Raw genomic sequence first — 15,456 nt, 5'->3', positions numbered from 1 at the left:
GAAATTGACCCTCATATAAGGCCTCTCCCACCATTCATTTTGGATATGCAAAAGAAAACACTTCTCGTTCCTGCTTTCCACTCTCTGTGTTTTGTCCATAATAAATTTTCAAAATAAAAGATTAATTCTGTTCTCCAAACTCAATCTGAAAGGTCTTACATCATCATCAGTTCAGTGCAAAACTAATCAAAAACTAAATAATTGTACCTAGCTAATAATTTTGTAGTTAACAAATGTAATAATAAAAAAAAAAAGATTATCAATACTTAACTAACTAATGTAGCTAAATGTTTTTAGAAGTTGGTATATGTATTTCTTTTTTCTACAAAAGTTTGCCCATGAAGTCAAATTATAGACCAAATAATTAATTCATAGAATGTATGATTTAATTTACTTTCTTTTTCTAAAGATATATCAATTTTAGTTATCCATCCTAAGTTCAAATATTCAGTTACCTACTTCTTTCACGTAAATTCACGTTAATATTTATATGAGTCCAACAATCAAATTTTTTCATTTAAATTAAACTAATTTTCAAATATATATATGTTAATTATCACATGCATATACATTTGTTTTCGTTGATGAATAACACGTTAACACCGATGTTATCATGGTACACACACAATCTAAATTCTAAAATGTTTTCAAAGTTTTTTTTTTTTAATTTCTTGGTTACTTGTGAGAGTATGAATAATATTAAGACTTTTGACTTTGAAATGTATAATTATTCATTTTAATTAATATTTCATTAAATAAATGTGATTTAGTTAAAGGTTTTTTTTATATATATATTTTTGTTGTGCATTTAAAAAGATGTATAAAGATAAATCATTTAACATTCAAATTGAATGGAGAAGTGAAATGTAAGGAGAAAATGATTGGATGGTGCGATGTGTCACCATATAGTACGGACACGTAGACAGAGTACAGGCGGTTGCCGACATATAAAGAAAAGTACCAAAACGTCGCCGTCACATTGATACCGGGCCTTTCTCTATTTTCTTACTTCTTTTTTTATTTAGTTAATGGACGCCACCGGTAGCCGGTAAAAACGAGGCTGCTAATGCCTAATTAGACGCATTTCCGTCTCTTTAAATACTTCCCTTCCTTAATCACTTTTCAATATTAATAATCTTAATCCATATTAATTATACAACACTCCTTATTTATTTTACTATTTCCTTTTTCTCATTCAATTCCCCCACTCATTTTTATTTAATTTGTCGCCTCATTCATTATTTGGTTTTAATCCTTTTTATTAATATTAATCTTAGTAATAATACTCACACTTTTTTTTTTTCTTTCACTTTATCTTATTCTGCTCTAATCTTTTAAAATTTATGATTTTATTTTTAATTAAAGGCTTAATAATTGAGGTTTTGTCAAAAAACGAACTAAAGTTTCAAATATTTCATCCTAAATAACATCTTAATTAATTAGTCAAACATCAAAGTAAAAATAGATGAGGTCTCTATTGTGTCTCTACTACTAATATACTTATTTATTTGTGTTCGTAAGACTCGTCTATTTCATCTGTGACAATTATGTTGGTTTTATTATTAATAAATATTTTCATTTAATCATTTAATATATATATATATTAACAATATTAAAAATCCCTATTGGTTTATATTGTTAACCTAAAATTTTAAAGTGATAAAATTATAAAACCTGTTTACGTTCTTTAATTATAATTAGTTTGTTTGAAAAATGTAGTTTCTTTTATATAAAGCAAAGTATGCTCAGATTCATTATTGGAAACATATATTCACATATTTAATTCATTCTTTATTTTTCATTCTAAATTTTAAACATTTTAAAATTTTGATATAACTAAATATTGACTTCTGCTTTTTGCAATTTGACTAAAATAATTATATACAGAAAAATATTATTAAAACAAACGTAGGATTCAATATTAATAATACAACTTTAGCCTCTATATTTATATTATTAAATCACTATAAAAACAAGAAAAATACTAAAAATGATCAATCAGGCAAAATACATTTTTTATTATTATTTTTCTTAAAAGATCTCTCAATACAATTTAATTTGTTTTAAGTTAAATTTCAAATTTACCAACAAAAGATTCCCATCCTCAAATATATATATTTCAAAAAAAATTTATAGTAAATAGTTCAAAATGAGAACCATGGACAATGATATGTTTATAAAGTTACACCCCAACTCAATAGAGATTCATTTTGTAAAATAAATAAAAACTAATTAGATAAAATAATTGTTAGGAATAGAACAAAATAAATTATTTCCATTAATGAAGATTTAAAAAAAAAAAAAAAGTTGACAAACTATTCACTCAATAGATAACCTTTGGCTGAATATTCTATTTTTCAAAACTTATTTGGAAAATATAGAAAATCTAATAGATTTTTAAATAGTTGTATTTATTATTATGATTATTATTTTTTCTAAAATCAAATTATCTAATCTAATGAAGAAATAAAAAAGGGTTGGATAAATAATATATAAAAGCTTCATCAATATTGTATTTAGAAAATCACACATACACATTACACACATGTATATATATAAATGATTAAGGCGTCACATTAATTAAGAGGGCAATCAAATGATTGATGTAACAACCTAACATTAAAAATGTGTTCATAGGAAAAGACTCCTATCATTAACCATTTTGTTTATTTACTTCATATCTTAAATCAATACAAAATAATAATTTAATAAAACAAAGCCCATCAATAATAATTTTAGAAAAATTGTAAAAATATAAAATTTAACTAAAATAAGTTTTATTTTTTAATAACACTCATAATTTTATTTATTTTAATTTAAGAATAGAAAAATTCGTAATTATTCGTGTTCTTTTTTATGAACAACTACTCATAAAGAAACAACTCAATCTTCACACAAATTATTGCAAAAACTCAACAAATAATTTGGTAGACAAACCCATGCTCCTCTCACACTAACATCTTTAACGAGACTCGTGTTCTTTAGCAAGAAATCAACCACCAATCTCTCCCCACGTTTCAGATAATTACTGTAACGAGTTTAACATACTTTTAATAAATAACTCATTGTCGAACCTTCCATATATAAAAGAGATCAACACCTTATAATTACAACTAATCATACATTACGTTATTTCACAACACGACAGACTCTTGATCGTTACAATATTAATTTGGGAAAGAGCCACTAGCGAGTAGCCACAAATGCAATGGTCATGGTAGTCCTGAACAATTAAAAATAAATAAACATAGAAAAAAGTGTACATTTCTCACATTCATAGCATTAATTCATATAGAGAAATGTATGTGATAACAACCAACAAGATTCTTTTAAAAAAGAAATAGGAAAAGGTAAAAATTGCATTAAAAATGGGAAAAGATGATAGGGAGAGTTACAACGTATTGCCTTTTTTATATTTTGATACAGAGACTCAAAAAAGTCCATTCCTTTTCATTTACTGCTACTTATATTTATCATTACAAAATAATAAATGCATTTCATTATTTTCTATAAAAATAAGTTATTTTTATTGGTCAAAATGAAAACACAGCCAATACAATCTTTACACGTCATTGGCTAACAAATACATTTTATAAGAAATGAGTATGTGTGAGATCATAATTCCAAAGGTTTATCAATATTCAAAGTATCTGCGTTGGAACTCCAAACATAATAATATTTAAATAAAATTATATTTTCACATCCAAACAAAACTAAGAAACCAACACAATAAAAGGAATACATACAAGTTTAAGCTTACAGCAACCAATGTCATTTAAGCTAAGCTAAGGCTAAGGTTCTGTTGTATAGAGTTGGAATGAAAAAATGGAGGTTGAAGGGAAAGGTTAGAAGAGTTTAAAAGATAAATTTTAGCATTAGGGTATGGGTTTGTTTATGTATTTTAAAAGGAAGATAAAGTATAGAGAGTTGAATGGGTGTGAAAGATGGTATTTGAATATAAAGGAATAGAAGAAGGAAAAGAAAAGAATAGGAATGGCCGTCTTGTATTTGGGGTTTGGAGCAAACAAACAAAGTGTAAAAGTACAGCTAAGAATGAAGCCGACAGAGTAAAATCCATTTTAAAAACAAACCCAATTATACCAAAAACGTGTTCATTTCAAATTCTACCATTTTCTTCTTTTTCTTTTTCTTTTTTCTAAAACCCATTTCCCAAATTTCTTCCCTATCCAATCCATTCTCTTTTCTGCATGTAAAAATCCTATAAATACAAACCCACAACCTTTTCAATCCTTCCCCAACAAAACCCATTTCCTGATTCTTCATCAAAACTCTTCTAAATCCTTCCCATCAATCAAATCAAATCCCTTTCTCTCTGTTTCCCCTTCTTATGTTTCACCACACTCGGTGGACCACCATGACTCAGTCTTCGACTCACTGGACTCGGTCCGAGGACAAGCTTTTCGAGGAGGCTTTGGTGGTTGTTCCGGCCAACTTACCTGATCGGTGGCAAAGGGTCGCCGACCATGTCCCTGGTAAGTCTCCCAGGGAGGTTAAAGATCACTACGACGCTTTGGTTCACGATGTCCTTGAAATTGACTCTGGTCGAGTTGAGTTACCGAGTTATGCCGATGAATCGGCGGTGGGTTTGCCGGAATGGGACTCTTCTGGACAGATCTCTTTTGGATCCAAGGCTAAGCATGGTGGAGATAACGAGAGGAAGAAAGGAACGCCATGGACTGAAGAAGAACATAGGTATTTATTTTTCTAATATACATATCAACACTTTTGCTTCAATTTTATGCTCTCTCTGTTTCTGTTTGGCTGCTGTGAAAATGGTGGGAAAAGGGGAGGAATGAACAAACACAGAGAATTTGAACTCTAATTTGGTTTTGGGTTTTGTGTCTTATGTGTTTGGTTTCTTGTTCCATCTTCCAATTTGGGAATTCCTGAGATTTAATCACCTTTTTTTGATTTAGAATTGCTTGTTTCTTCTGTATTATTCACCCTGATTTTCAGTTTTGTAAGGGGGAGGGGGGAATTTTGAAATTCCATCTTAAGAAATTGGTGTTCCTAAATTTAGGAAGAATCTCATTAGAATGAAGAGGTTAAGTTTAGGGATGGAGTTGTTGTTCTTGATATGGTTTGTGGGATGCAACATCTTGGGATTTATTGGAAAAACAACCCGATACTGTCCCCTGGACAAGAACCGTTAACAACTCAAACCATCTGTTGGAATTGAGTTTTAGAGCAAGAATTCAACCAAGAACACGAAGATTGGAACTTATTGATTTGTTATCTTTGAGTAAGCTTGAGTGTTTAAGCTGGCTCTTGCAACAACCACTTAACCTTGTGACATTGACATTCAGAAAGTTGACTGGCTGGACTATGTTTAATATCTTAGTTAGGTAGGTTACATACATGACAACTGGTTTCATGATTTCCCCTTCTAAATTGATGAGCTTGAGTGATGTTTCGAAAACAATATCGCTGTCCCATTGTAGATTGCTGTTGAGTGTTAGCCTAAAAGCTCAAGCTAGTGTGTTGTTCTAGAGATCTGTTGTTGCAGCTGTTGCTTCCTAATGCATACCTAAAACTGAGTTCAAAGCTTGAATATAGACCAATGAGGAAAACATAAGCTAGCAAATATGAAAATGATGTTATTGTAGGGATTTTAACTCTTTACTTTATAGGTTTTGTGATGCAATAGTGTGTTTTGACATTGTTACAGGCTATTTCTCCTTGGACTGAAAAAATTCGGCAAGGGAGATTGGAGGAGCATCTCAAGGAATGTAGTGATCACAAGAACACCAACACAAGTAGCAAGTCATGCTCAGAAATACTTTCTCCGACAAACCTCCGGTAAGAAAGAAAGGAAACGATCAAGCATTCACGACATCACAACAGTCGACAACAACTCCATCCCCATGCCTATTGACCCCAATTGGATATCTCCAGCCCCCAACAATCCAACCATTCAATCAACTATGCAACAGTTGAGTCCAACAAGTCACGGGCAAGACCAAGGAGCCTCACTTGGGTTCCAAAACTACCGGTTCCCAATGTAGCTATCGACTAGATAACCCTTAGAAAACTACCACCATTACTACAATGTAAATACACCAAAAAAATCTGTAAAGACAAATGTACGTACGTGCCTGGGGTTTGGTTTCGTCGTTCTTTTGGTTGCCACAGTTTAGAGAGAACCCTGTCTGTAAGTAAATAGAGAAGAAAGGAGTTAGAAGGTAGTAGTAGTGAATGATTGTTAGAAACAGCAGTTAAAAGCTAATTAATGTAAAAGAATTAGGGAAAAACACAGTATATGAATGGAAAAACAAAATTCTTTGTTAGATTGTGACAAATCCTGCAAGCAGATTTTAGTAGCAGCAAGTTTCACTTTCATTCGTTAGATTACTGTTTGTTGGGCTGAAGATTCAGACTGATTACTCTTCTTTTATGGAATTGGGCTTTGACTTTATAAGAGTTTTTCTTTGTTCATCCTTCTTTTTTGGTCAGAGAAGAAAATGGGGAGCCTTTAATTGCGCCGCCAGTTTGGAGTTTTTACGATCTCATCTTTCTCCGTTTTCACCAATAATTGATGAAAACAGGCTTTGGCCGCCAGTTTGGAGTAGGCATAAAAATGGGAGGAAATGATTAAAGAAAGGCTCGCTCATTCACATGCATGAAGAATCTTTTTTGGTTGAAATCTTTAATGGTATACTTAGAAATCTTGCTACAAAAAACTGATTTTTTTAATGTTGGAATAACAGGAGCACATATGAAGTCATGTTTACTTCATGTAATAAATGAGATAGGTTTGTAATGAGTTTTAATTTCAAGATGTTCTTAGAGGGTCAATTTTAAAAAGTTTTAGTTTCAATTCGAAGGTTGAGTGCTTTTGTTTGTAATACAAAATTCATTCTTTTCATAATATTATTCCATCTTCAATTCTTCAACCGGCAAGTGTTAAGCCATATTTAATTGGATAACAATTGCATTTGAAAATTATAGACGTTATTACAAAAAACCAACTACATTTGACTCATTAAAATTGGTCTGGGATCTCAGTAAACATAATGTTTTGAAAAATGGAAGCCTTTAAAAAGTAGTTCCGTAAACTATTTTTTTTTAAAAAAGAAAACAATAAATTCTATTCCATAATATTTTTTAAAAAAATTTCCAAAATGGCTGTCGTATTAAGTAGCCGTGAAGCATTCAATAACGTAATTTTATAATTATAAAAATAATATACATATATATATATATATATACTAACAAAGCATCTTTTACTTTTGTTCATTCTCAAAACTGTCCCTTCGCTATCACCTGAGACGCTTTAGACCCTATAATTGTGAGTAGGTGTGTACTTTGTGTCACTATATATATATATAACATTATTGAGAGCATTAAATAAATATATATTTTTAATTCTTTTAACAAATGAGACTTTTTTTGGCTATCACTTAAAAGGGGTTGTTATTCTAACTGTTAATTGCTCAAAAAATTGATGGCTTGAATGGGCAATGAATTTATGTTTAGGTCATACATAACGCTGGAAAACTTGGGGTTCCACTTTTGACAATTATCCAAAATAAATCCCAATCAATTCCTTCTCTTTTCTTCATTTCATACCTTTGATAATCGTATGGAGTTAAACCCCATCAATACTTAAACATATCTAGTTTCATAAACAACAATCTAATATGACTAACATTAAATACTAAATATCCATAAAATCTATTACAAACTTTAAACAATAGATAAGTATTTCCAAAAAAATACATTAGATTCTTAAAAAAAAAAATCTATCAATCCAAAAAGTTTCTTCCCTTTCATATATGTGTGTGTAATTCAGGATGGATGGGATCAAATCCATGAAAAAGAACATTCAACATGAGACCCAACCCAAACTGACAAAAATAGAATAGTAAGAAAACCTAAACCAATCCAAAAACAAAACCTAACCCAACCCTTTAAGTTGGGTTAGGTAGCCTGACCAGTATGAACTCCCGAGGGAACAGGGGATTTTTTTTTTTTTAATTGGGTCCAAATGAAACCACTGGTGGCCTTTTGAGATTTGAAAGAAAGGTGAAGAGATGTTGGTCCAAACGCCAAAACCAATTCGTGGTAGAAAATTTACATCTAAAAACAAAGCAAAAATATCTATTTCAAGTTGGAAGGAAGTACAGTTAAAAGTATGGTTGTTTATCTCTATACAAAAGACCAAATCCAGATTTAAAAGTCAGTTACAGAATTGAGGCGATTTGGGGTGGGGGGCTGAAATTTCACATTTTATTCCATGTGATCAAGATCAAACTTCAAAGCAGATGTGCCCACGGTCTTTTCTACTGGGTCCCTTCATGTTTCTGCAGATATGAAACAATGATGAGAAAAAGGGTAAACAAAGTTTACAAAATGAGAAACGAGAGTTAAGTTAATATTGAAACATTTAAATTATGACATTACAACTTTTTCCTTATAGATATAGTGAGACATCATCATTATCAAGCGGAGGAGAATCTCATGTCAACCCATATTATCTAATATGGGCAAGTATTAGGTCCAATAAAAAAGAATGGTAAACACAAAAGGGACATCATCTTGAGAGATCTGTTGAGAACCCACATTGAAAAAAGAAAAACCAAAAGGCCTCACACTCCTTAGAAGATAGATATGCTACTCCTGAAGTGGAATTTAATAACTCAACTTGTAAATTTGTTTGGGAAATGGTAAAAGTACAAAAATTAGTGAGAAAGTTTGTCATATCACAAGAGTAGTACCAAAACTTTGTCATATTTCAAGTATAAACCGATCAGTCTGATGACTAGAGACACGAAGCACTGAAAGAAAGAGATAAGGAACAAAAAGGTGCTTCGGCATACTGCCATAACAGCATTCTAGATTCGGGCTTTATTTACAGAATACTTTAATAGTGGTAACAAATTTCTGCAGGAGACAAGAAACGAAGATTCAAGGATTAAATCCCATTAAATTTCAGCCGCTATGAAAATCGTAGTTCCTAATGAACCATAATTGGATTGGACACAAGCAAAAGCTGACCATAATATCTTGCAATCGATATCTATTTATCAGAAGCTTGGGCTCAATTTCCATATAGATACAAGAAATCAAATACTGATCGAACAAATAGTCAGTGCAAGCTACTCAAGCAAAGAGTTGGGAACAAACAAAGGATGACGATGGATCCAAAATCCCACAAAGCCATAAAGCATGATGAAAAGAAATGTTGCATAATCACAAAACACAGTTTTTCACTGTCATACATATCACAAATCAACTAATAAACAATATTCGACAATTTCAACCAAAATTATAAGAGTGACGAATACCTTCTCAGACTGTTCTTTCTCCTTCTGAGCCTTTTCTTTCTCTGCCTTAAGCCTCAGCTTCTCCAACCTTTCTCTTTCCATTTTCTACAAACATTAGAAAAACAATAACTCAAAATCGGAGAACATAGATTCCATAACTTCATTTACAGTCCTGTGCATTTCTATTAAAGTTTCGAGAAAATGGAAATTCGCCAAGCCAACTCCTACTGCAGTAAATCAGAGATCACAAATTCCTCACAAACACCATCTGACATAAACAGTAAACATGCTCCCACTCCAGTTCATTTTTATTAGAGTTTCGAACAAGTGTGTATTCGGTCAAACAGATTGAAGACCATACTCCGCGATAAATCAGAGAAAGCAAATTCCGAGCACAAAAAAAGAAAGTATCGAAACAGTAACTTCGCTCTCGCTCTAGAGTCTAAACCATTCCATCTGAGTTTGTAACAACTGAAAATTACAAAAACCGGTCGACACTCGGCGTTCTACTGGTTTCTACAAACTTTTCTCGAACATTCGAAACTAATAATTCAACCTGGATGTAGACGTTCTCGGCAGCACGCTCCTCCTCACTAAGCACTCGACCTTTGCCGTCGGAGAGGAAGCGGAATCCACCGGCACGCGCCGTCGAAGTAGTCAACGATGATCGAGTGAGCACCGATCGCATGGCCATTTGAGCTTATGGAAATCGAAATGTTCTAGAGAGTGACAGCATGGTTCCGTCGGTTCATTTTTATAGCCCTAACACTAATTGAGCCTTTCTCCATTCGCAGCCGGTTGAACAACTCCAAGCGGTGACCGCTCGGACCGGACCGGGGGCTTTAGTTTAGAAATAGAATATAAAGAAGAAAAATATAATAAAAATATAGTTTTCGTAGCTGCGTTTTTTTAGACGAACTAAGAAACTCCCCCAGGAAGAGACAGCGACACAGCGTCGTGCAACCAAAGAGGAAAATCACAAAACCAAGAAACAGAATGGCCTTGAGCACCCAACTTGGCCATACGGTGAGCAGGATCGTTCGATAGCATGGGGAGTTAACAAACTTCAGCCTTAGATAAAGAAGCCAAACCAATACGAATTTCTTCAAGCCACATATCGACTTCCGCAGCAGTCTGGGAATGACCCATAATCAAACACACTAGATTGAGACAATCAGAAGCGACCACAATAGAGCCAAGCAGCATCTCCTGGGCAAGGCACAGCCTATGCAACACAGCACTAGCTTAAGCTAAAAGGAAGTCAAAATCTCACATTCCAAAGTTCTCACTAATCACGGTTTGGAGAAAAATATTTCTAATCCCATCAACAAACAACGATATCATTAAAGAAAAATGTAAAGATTTTCACAAGGTAACTAACTGTTATGTATATCTTTTCGCAATATTTTTACAAGGTAACCATCATGTACAATAGACCAATCTAGAGTTTGTTCATATACCAGTTGTAGGTGTTCATATCAGTACAATAAAGAGTTTGATATGTTATCACACTTTGCTCCTAAAATAATAAAGATCGAGGTTGACAGAGTAGACAGATTCATTGGATGCCTTAAGATGAAGCTTCGAGGTTTCGTTCGAGCTTTTAGACCAACTACCCAAGTTGATGCCCTGTGTTGATATGAGTATGCATGAAATGGTGGACCTAGCCAAAGTTTTAGAGAATGGACCAACTTTAAGATAGAAGATGAATGTTGAGCATCACCCTACTGTAGCACCACAGAAGAATTTGAGGTTAGATGGTATGTTCTAACGCCATCGACAACAGGTTGTTGAGGCAAACAAGACATTAAGAGAACTACCCATATGTTCTAATTGTAGGATGCCTCATTCAGTTAGTTGTCTAACAGGGAGTGGAGTATGTTACAAATGTAGGCAACCATGACACATAGCTGATAATTGCCCTTAGATTGGGGCTGTCTCTAACCAAACTTTCACATCCCATCAGAAAATATGTCCTCAGTGAGTGGAATATGTTACAAAGGAAAGCTTTAGAAACAATTTAACTTTAGAAAACCGCTCACTACCTTTTTACTAATAACGCTCTACAACCCAAATGATTATTCTCGCCTAATAGCATCTCAGTAGTGTACAATCAACTCCTTCTATTAGTATAATCTTTGAATAACCTCCTCCTTTCTATTTTAACTTTTGTAGGACAGTATTATTTAAAATCTTATAATAATTTAAACCCATATGCAGAAACGATTATCATCCATGGATCTCTAGTAGAATAATTAAATAAACCAAAATACACATCATAAATGAATGAGCGCTTACTTGATTTTATCGTAAAAATCTAAAATTTGTTAGAATGATGCTCTCCGATCTCTAAATTTCCTTTGATGATATACAATGACTTGTTTAATTCATTAAAATTAGCAAAAAATTCGAGAGAGCAGCCACTGAAGAATTTTCTATCATCTATACAAAGGCAATGACCACATCTAAGGTAACCACTCACTCACCACCAACTTCTCAGCTACATGGATCATTACCCATGATCTTAATAACTATCAACTTCCCCACGGCATGGATAGCTACCCATGATCAAAACAAACAACCACCTCTGTTTTCAAATTTCACATAATACCAATCAAACTTATAACTTTCTTACAAAATAAATCTTAAATACTACACTAATAGTCCATGTGTAAAACCATAACAATTACATAATTAAATTATAAGAATCAATACTTTGATATTTCAAATTGATATCGATATTTTAGAGGGGAATTATAAAAAATAATTAAACAAAATATTTAATATATATAGCAAAATTTTAAATTATATTATTGATGATGGTAAATATTTTAGATTATATTATTGATGATGGTAAATATTTTAATTTATTTTGTTATTTTAAAAAATGGTTGGATTTTAAAATTGAATATAATACCTTTAAGAAAATTGAAGAGTTATGTGAGAAGAAATTATCATTTTTATTAATTTAAATTTATACTTATTTTCTCAATTCATTCATTTTTTTTTCTCAACCTGACGCCCGAGTGGATTGCCCGCGCGAAACCCAGCGGCCGAAGAAGATAGTCTCAAATTGCTGGTCGCGACCATAAACTCCGATCATGTATCATCCTACTAGAGGCGGCGTTCGTGGCGGTCGAGATCGTAAGTTACATCATATTTTCTACAGTTTCCATTTTTTCCATCGTCTTCCTTTTTAGTTTTTTTTCGGTCGTTAATGGAGTAGGTTTTAGCAGGTCTCGATTAGCGGCTGTCAAATTCGAGAAGCGTTTTGGATCTGAATCCGCTGTCTAGGGTTTTATTTGTGCTCTTCCGATGTTCGGATTCGCGTTTCTTTGATGGTTGATTGTTTTCATTTCGAAATAGTTTACTAGGGTTTTTGAGATGGTGGTTCGAAACAGCCGTCGATTCGTATTAATTTGTAGATTTGAATAATTTGGACAGGAAGTTTAGATGTAGCATTAAGATTTCGATGAATTGTTAGTTTCGTGATAGTTTATGTAAGTACGTCTATTGTGGCGAATGTAGACAAATATTTGGTCATAAAGATTTTAGGGCTTTGCTAGTTTTTGAGCGTTGTCGCCACCGGTTCCTGATTCGGAATCTGAATTCGGCACCTTATGCTCCGACTCATCCTAGCTTATTTTGAATGCTGAAAGTTGTCTTCAGTCTACATTATCTAGAAAAATTCCCATGCTACTCAATCAGATGGCTCCAAGCTCAGAATGCTTGACTTCGGAGCTCTTATGATTGACTCACTGAAAAAGAGTTCACCTTGTTGGTATAGTTTATAACTTTATATTATTTCAAGCCTTTCTTAACCATATTTGATGTCCTCAAGATTACTCTCATCCGGAGATGTAATCTCAGTCTCCTAAATTTAGGGTGTTATAATAGTTTTGTTGGGTTTCAGTTATTTTTTAAAATTTTGTTATGTTTGTATCGGCCATAGCTCAGAACAGTTATATCTTCACATTACTGTCTACGTGAATATGCAGATAACAATACACAATAGAACTGGATAACTAGAGGCTAAAGTGTGTAGCGATACATTCCTATTCTCGAACATGCTATATCATATACGAGAATGGTGTTTTTGTTTTTATGAATATTTTCTATCTTCTCTGTTTCTTTTTTTCTTTTTTGTTCTCTGATGATTTAGATTTACTCGTCGATGAGGATAGTCCAATCCTCTCTTTGCTAACTTTATATATCTGGAAACTACTGTTTGATACGCCATTTAGTAGTGGAGGAAGTCATGATTACTTATAAGGGTGTAAGGATTTATTTCAAACCCTATGACCTCTTGTTTATTCAATATATATCCTTTAAGTTTTCTTAACCAATATTATCCATTCTCCAACCTTCTAGATTGTTGAACACTCGAACTTGTAAACATTTAGCGACCCGTTGAAGTATCTTTCCTGAATTTATCTAGTGACTCTCTTAACATAGGAGGTTTTTCTTATTCATTGCTTTTTTTTTTGGGTACTTTCTTGATGTGCAGAATTTAGTTGGGAAGATGTGAAAGTTGATAAACACAGGGAAAACTTCCTTGGCCATAGCATCAAAGCTCCTGTTGGAAGATGGCAAAAAGGTAAAGTATCGTTGCAGAAGTGTATTATGGTTATGTGAAGTATGTAAGTCGAGCATTTGAATCAGTTCTATTTGTTTTGTTTAGCTGTACAGTTTGTCTTTAAATGCAGTAGTAATCTGCTTTCATTACTTGGGTATGTTTTTTAATGCGATTATTTGAGGTGCACATCATTGTTCTTTTTTTCTAGAATTTGCAAATTATTTTGGCCGATTTTTCATTCTTACTTGTTTATGCGTCAAATGGCTTAAATTAGAAGGAACTTATTCACGCTGATTTTTATGTGTTGGTTGTGGGTCATCCCTCTCATATCCTTGTACCTGGAATCGTTTGCTTGGAAAAAATGTTTTAATTTTCAATAACTAAACAGGGAAAGATTTACACTGGTATGCACGGGATAAAAAATCAAGATCAGATGTGGATGCTGCAAAGGAGGAAATAAAGTTGATCAAGGAGCAGGAGGAACAGGCGATGAGGGAGGCTCTTGGTTTAGCTCCTAAAACTTCCGGCAGATCTCATGGAAATCGCCTTGATAAGCACGAGTTCCAAGAACTTGTGAAGCGAGGAAGCACTGCAGAAGACTTAGAAGTGGGCCATGCTGAAGCTGCACGAGTTCAGGGTCTCGGTTTTATGAGGTTAGTAATTATATAAGGAAGTGATACTTATTTGTGGTTTTCATCCTTTCAATACAACTTCAATAATATGGAAGTTTCCCTTTTATCTTGATGTGCGGTATCAGAGTTAGGGATAGATGGAAACTTTGCCCATCAATCAACTATCAGAATCAAATTGCTTTTTTGTAGATACGACCCTTGGGATTTTAACCGAATTTAACTAAACAGTCTAGCTAGACAGTGTTTAAAGATTAAACATAAGGTACTTTTGTAAGTGGTTTAAAATTTGTGAATGGTCCGAACCTAAATTCATTATTTGTTATTGTTAGCATCAATATTTCTTGCATCTTGCACTGCCTACTCATTGGTCTAAACTCTTACCGTTCCTGTTATATATTATCTTTATTCTTTGGCCTGGTTGCAGGACGCCGCGTGCGTGGGAAGATTCTAGTTCTCTCCAGCCTGATCAAACAGGCACCTCTGCTGGTCTGGAGAAAACAGATGTCCCTGACCTGCCTGCTAGGAATGCAAAAGAAGAGGAGGTGGAGGATGAAAAAAACAACAAGAAAAGGAGGCGTGAAGAGAGACGGGAAAGGCATGAAGAGAGACGAGAAAGGCATGAAGAGAGACGTGAAAGGCATGAAGAGAGACGCGAAAGGCATGAAGAGAGACGTGATAGACGTGAGAAACATGAAAAGTACGAGAAGAGACACTCTCGTGATTCCAATGATAGGAAGAAATCGAGTAGAGACAAAGATAGGAGGAGACATGACTCTGATTGAACAGGGAACATGGTTTTACTTTACACCACGCCATTTACTCAGTAAATTGACATGTGATGAACCAATCCATTACTAGAAATTAATCAAGTGTGTGTTAACTGATTATTTGCTTGACATTTACACTACATATATTAATAATGGTAGTTATGCAAGGTCAAAATCCTCAATGTTTAATTACA

The 15,456-nt window shown here is 33.3% G+C and overlaps 3 protein-coding genes across 3 annotated transcripts; 2 read left to right on the top strand and 1 right to left on the bottom strand.

Moving 5' to 3' along the window:
* Positions 1–4,156: 4,156 nt before the first annotated feature.
* Positions 4,157–6,360, top strand: LOC101210268 (transcription factor DIVARICATA). Its single transcript, XM_004140862.3, has 2 exons — positions 4,157–4,713; positions 5,690–6,360. The coding sequence occupies exons 1-2, from the start codon at positions 4,349–4,351 to the stop codon at positions 6,024–6,026; spliced, it is 702 nt and encodes a 233-aa protein (XP_004140910.1). The 5' UTR covers positions 4,157–4,348; the 3' UTR covers positions 6,027–6,360.
* A 1,723-nt stretch (positions 6,361–8,083) lies between these two features.
* Positions 8,084–10,038, bottom strand: LOC101210017 (uncharacterized protein At2g27730, mitochondrial). The gene is made up of 3 exons (XM_004140861.3): positions 9,844–10,038; positions 9,309–9,392; positions 8,084–8,324 (listed from the first exon to the last, which is right to left on the bottom strand). The coding sequence occupies exons 1-3, from the start codon at positions 9,979–9,981 to the stop codon at positions 8,304–8,306; spliced, it is 243 nt and encodes an 80-aa protein (XP_004140909.1). The 5' UTR covers positions 9,982–10,038; the 3' UTR covers positions 8,084–8,303.
* A 2,224-nt stretch (positions 10,039–12,262) lies between these two features.
* Positions 12,263–15,456, top strand: LOC101209613 (multiple myeloma tumor-associated protein 2 homolog). Its single transcript, XM_004140859.3, has 4 exons — positions 12,263–12,431; positions 13,795–13,884; positions 14,252–14,516; positions 14,920–15,456. Exons 1-4 carry the CDS (start codon positions 12,389–12,391, stop codon positions 15,275–15,277), a joined length of 756 nt encoding a protein of 251 aa, XP_004140907.1. The 5' UTR covers positions 12,263–12,388; the 3' UTR covers positions 15,278–15,456.

This window comes from Cucumis sativus, chromosome 6 (genome assembly GCF_000004075.3).
Source record: "Cucumis sativus cultivar 9930 chromosome 6, Cucumber_9930_V3, whole genome shotgun sequence".
Taxonomy (NCBI): Eukaryota; Viridiplantae; Streptophyta; class Magnoliopsida; order Cucurbitales; family Cucurbitaceae; genus Cucumis; species Cucumis sativus.
The sequence above is the reverse complement of the archived record's forward strand: the minus strand, read 5'-3'. Positions and strand labels throughout refer to the sequence as shown.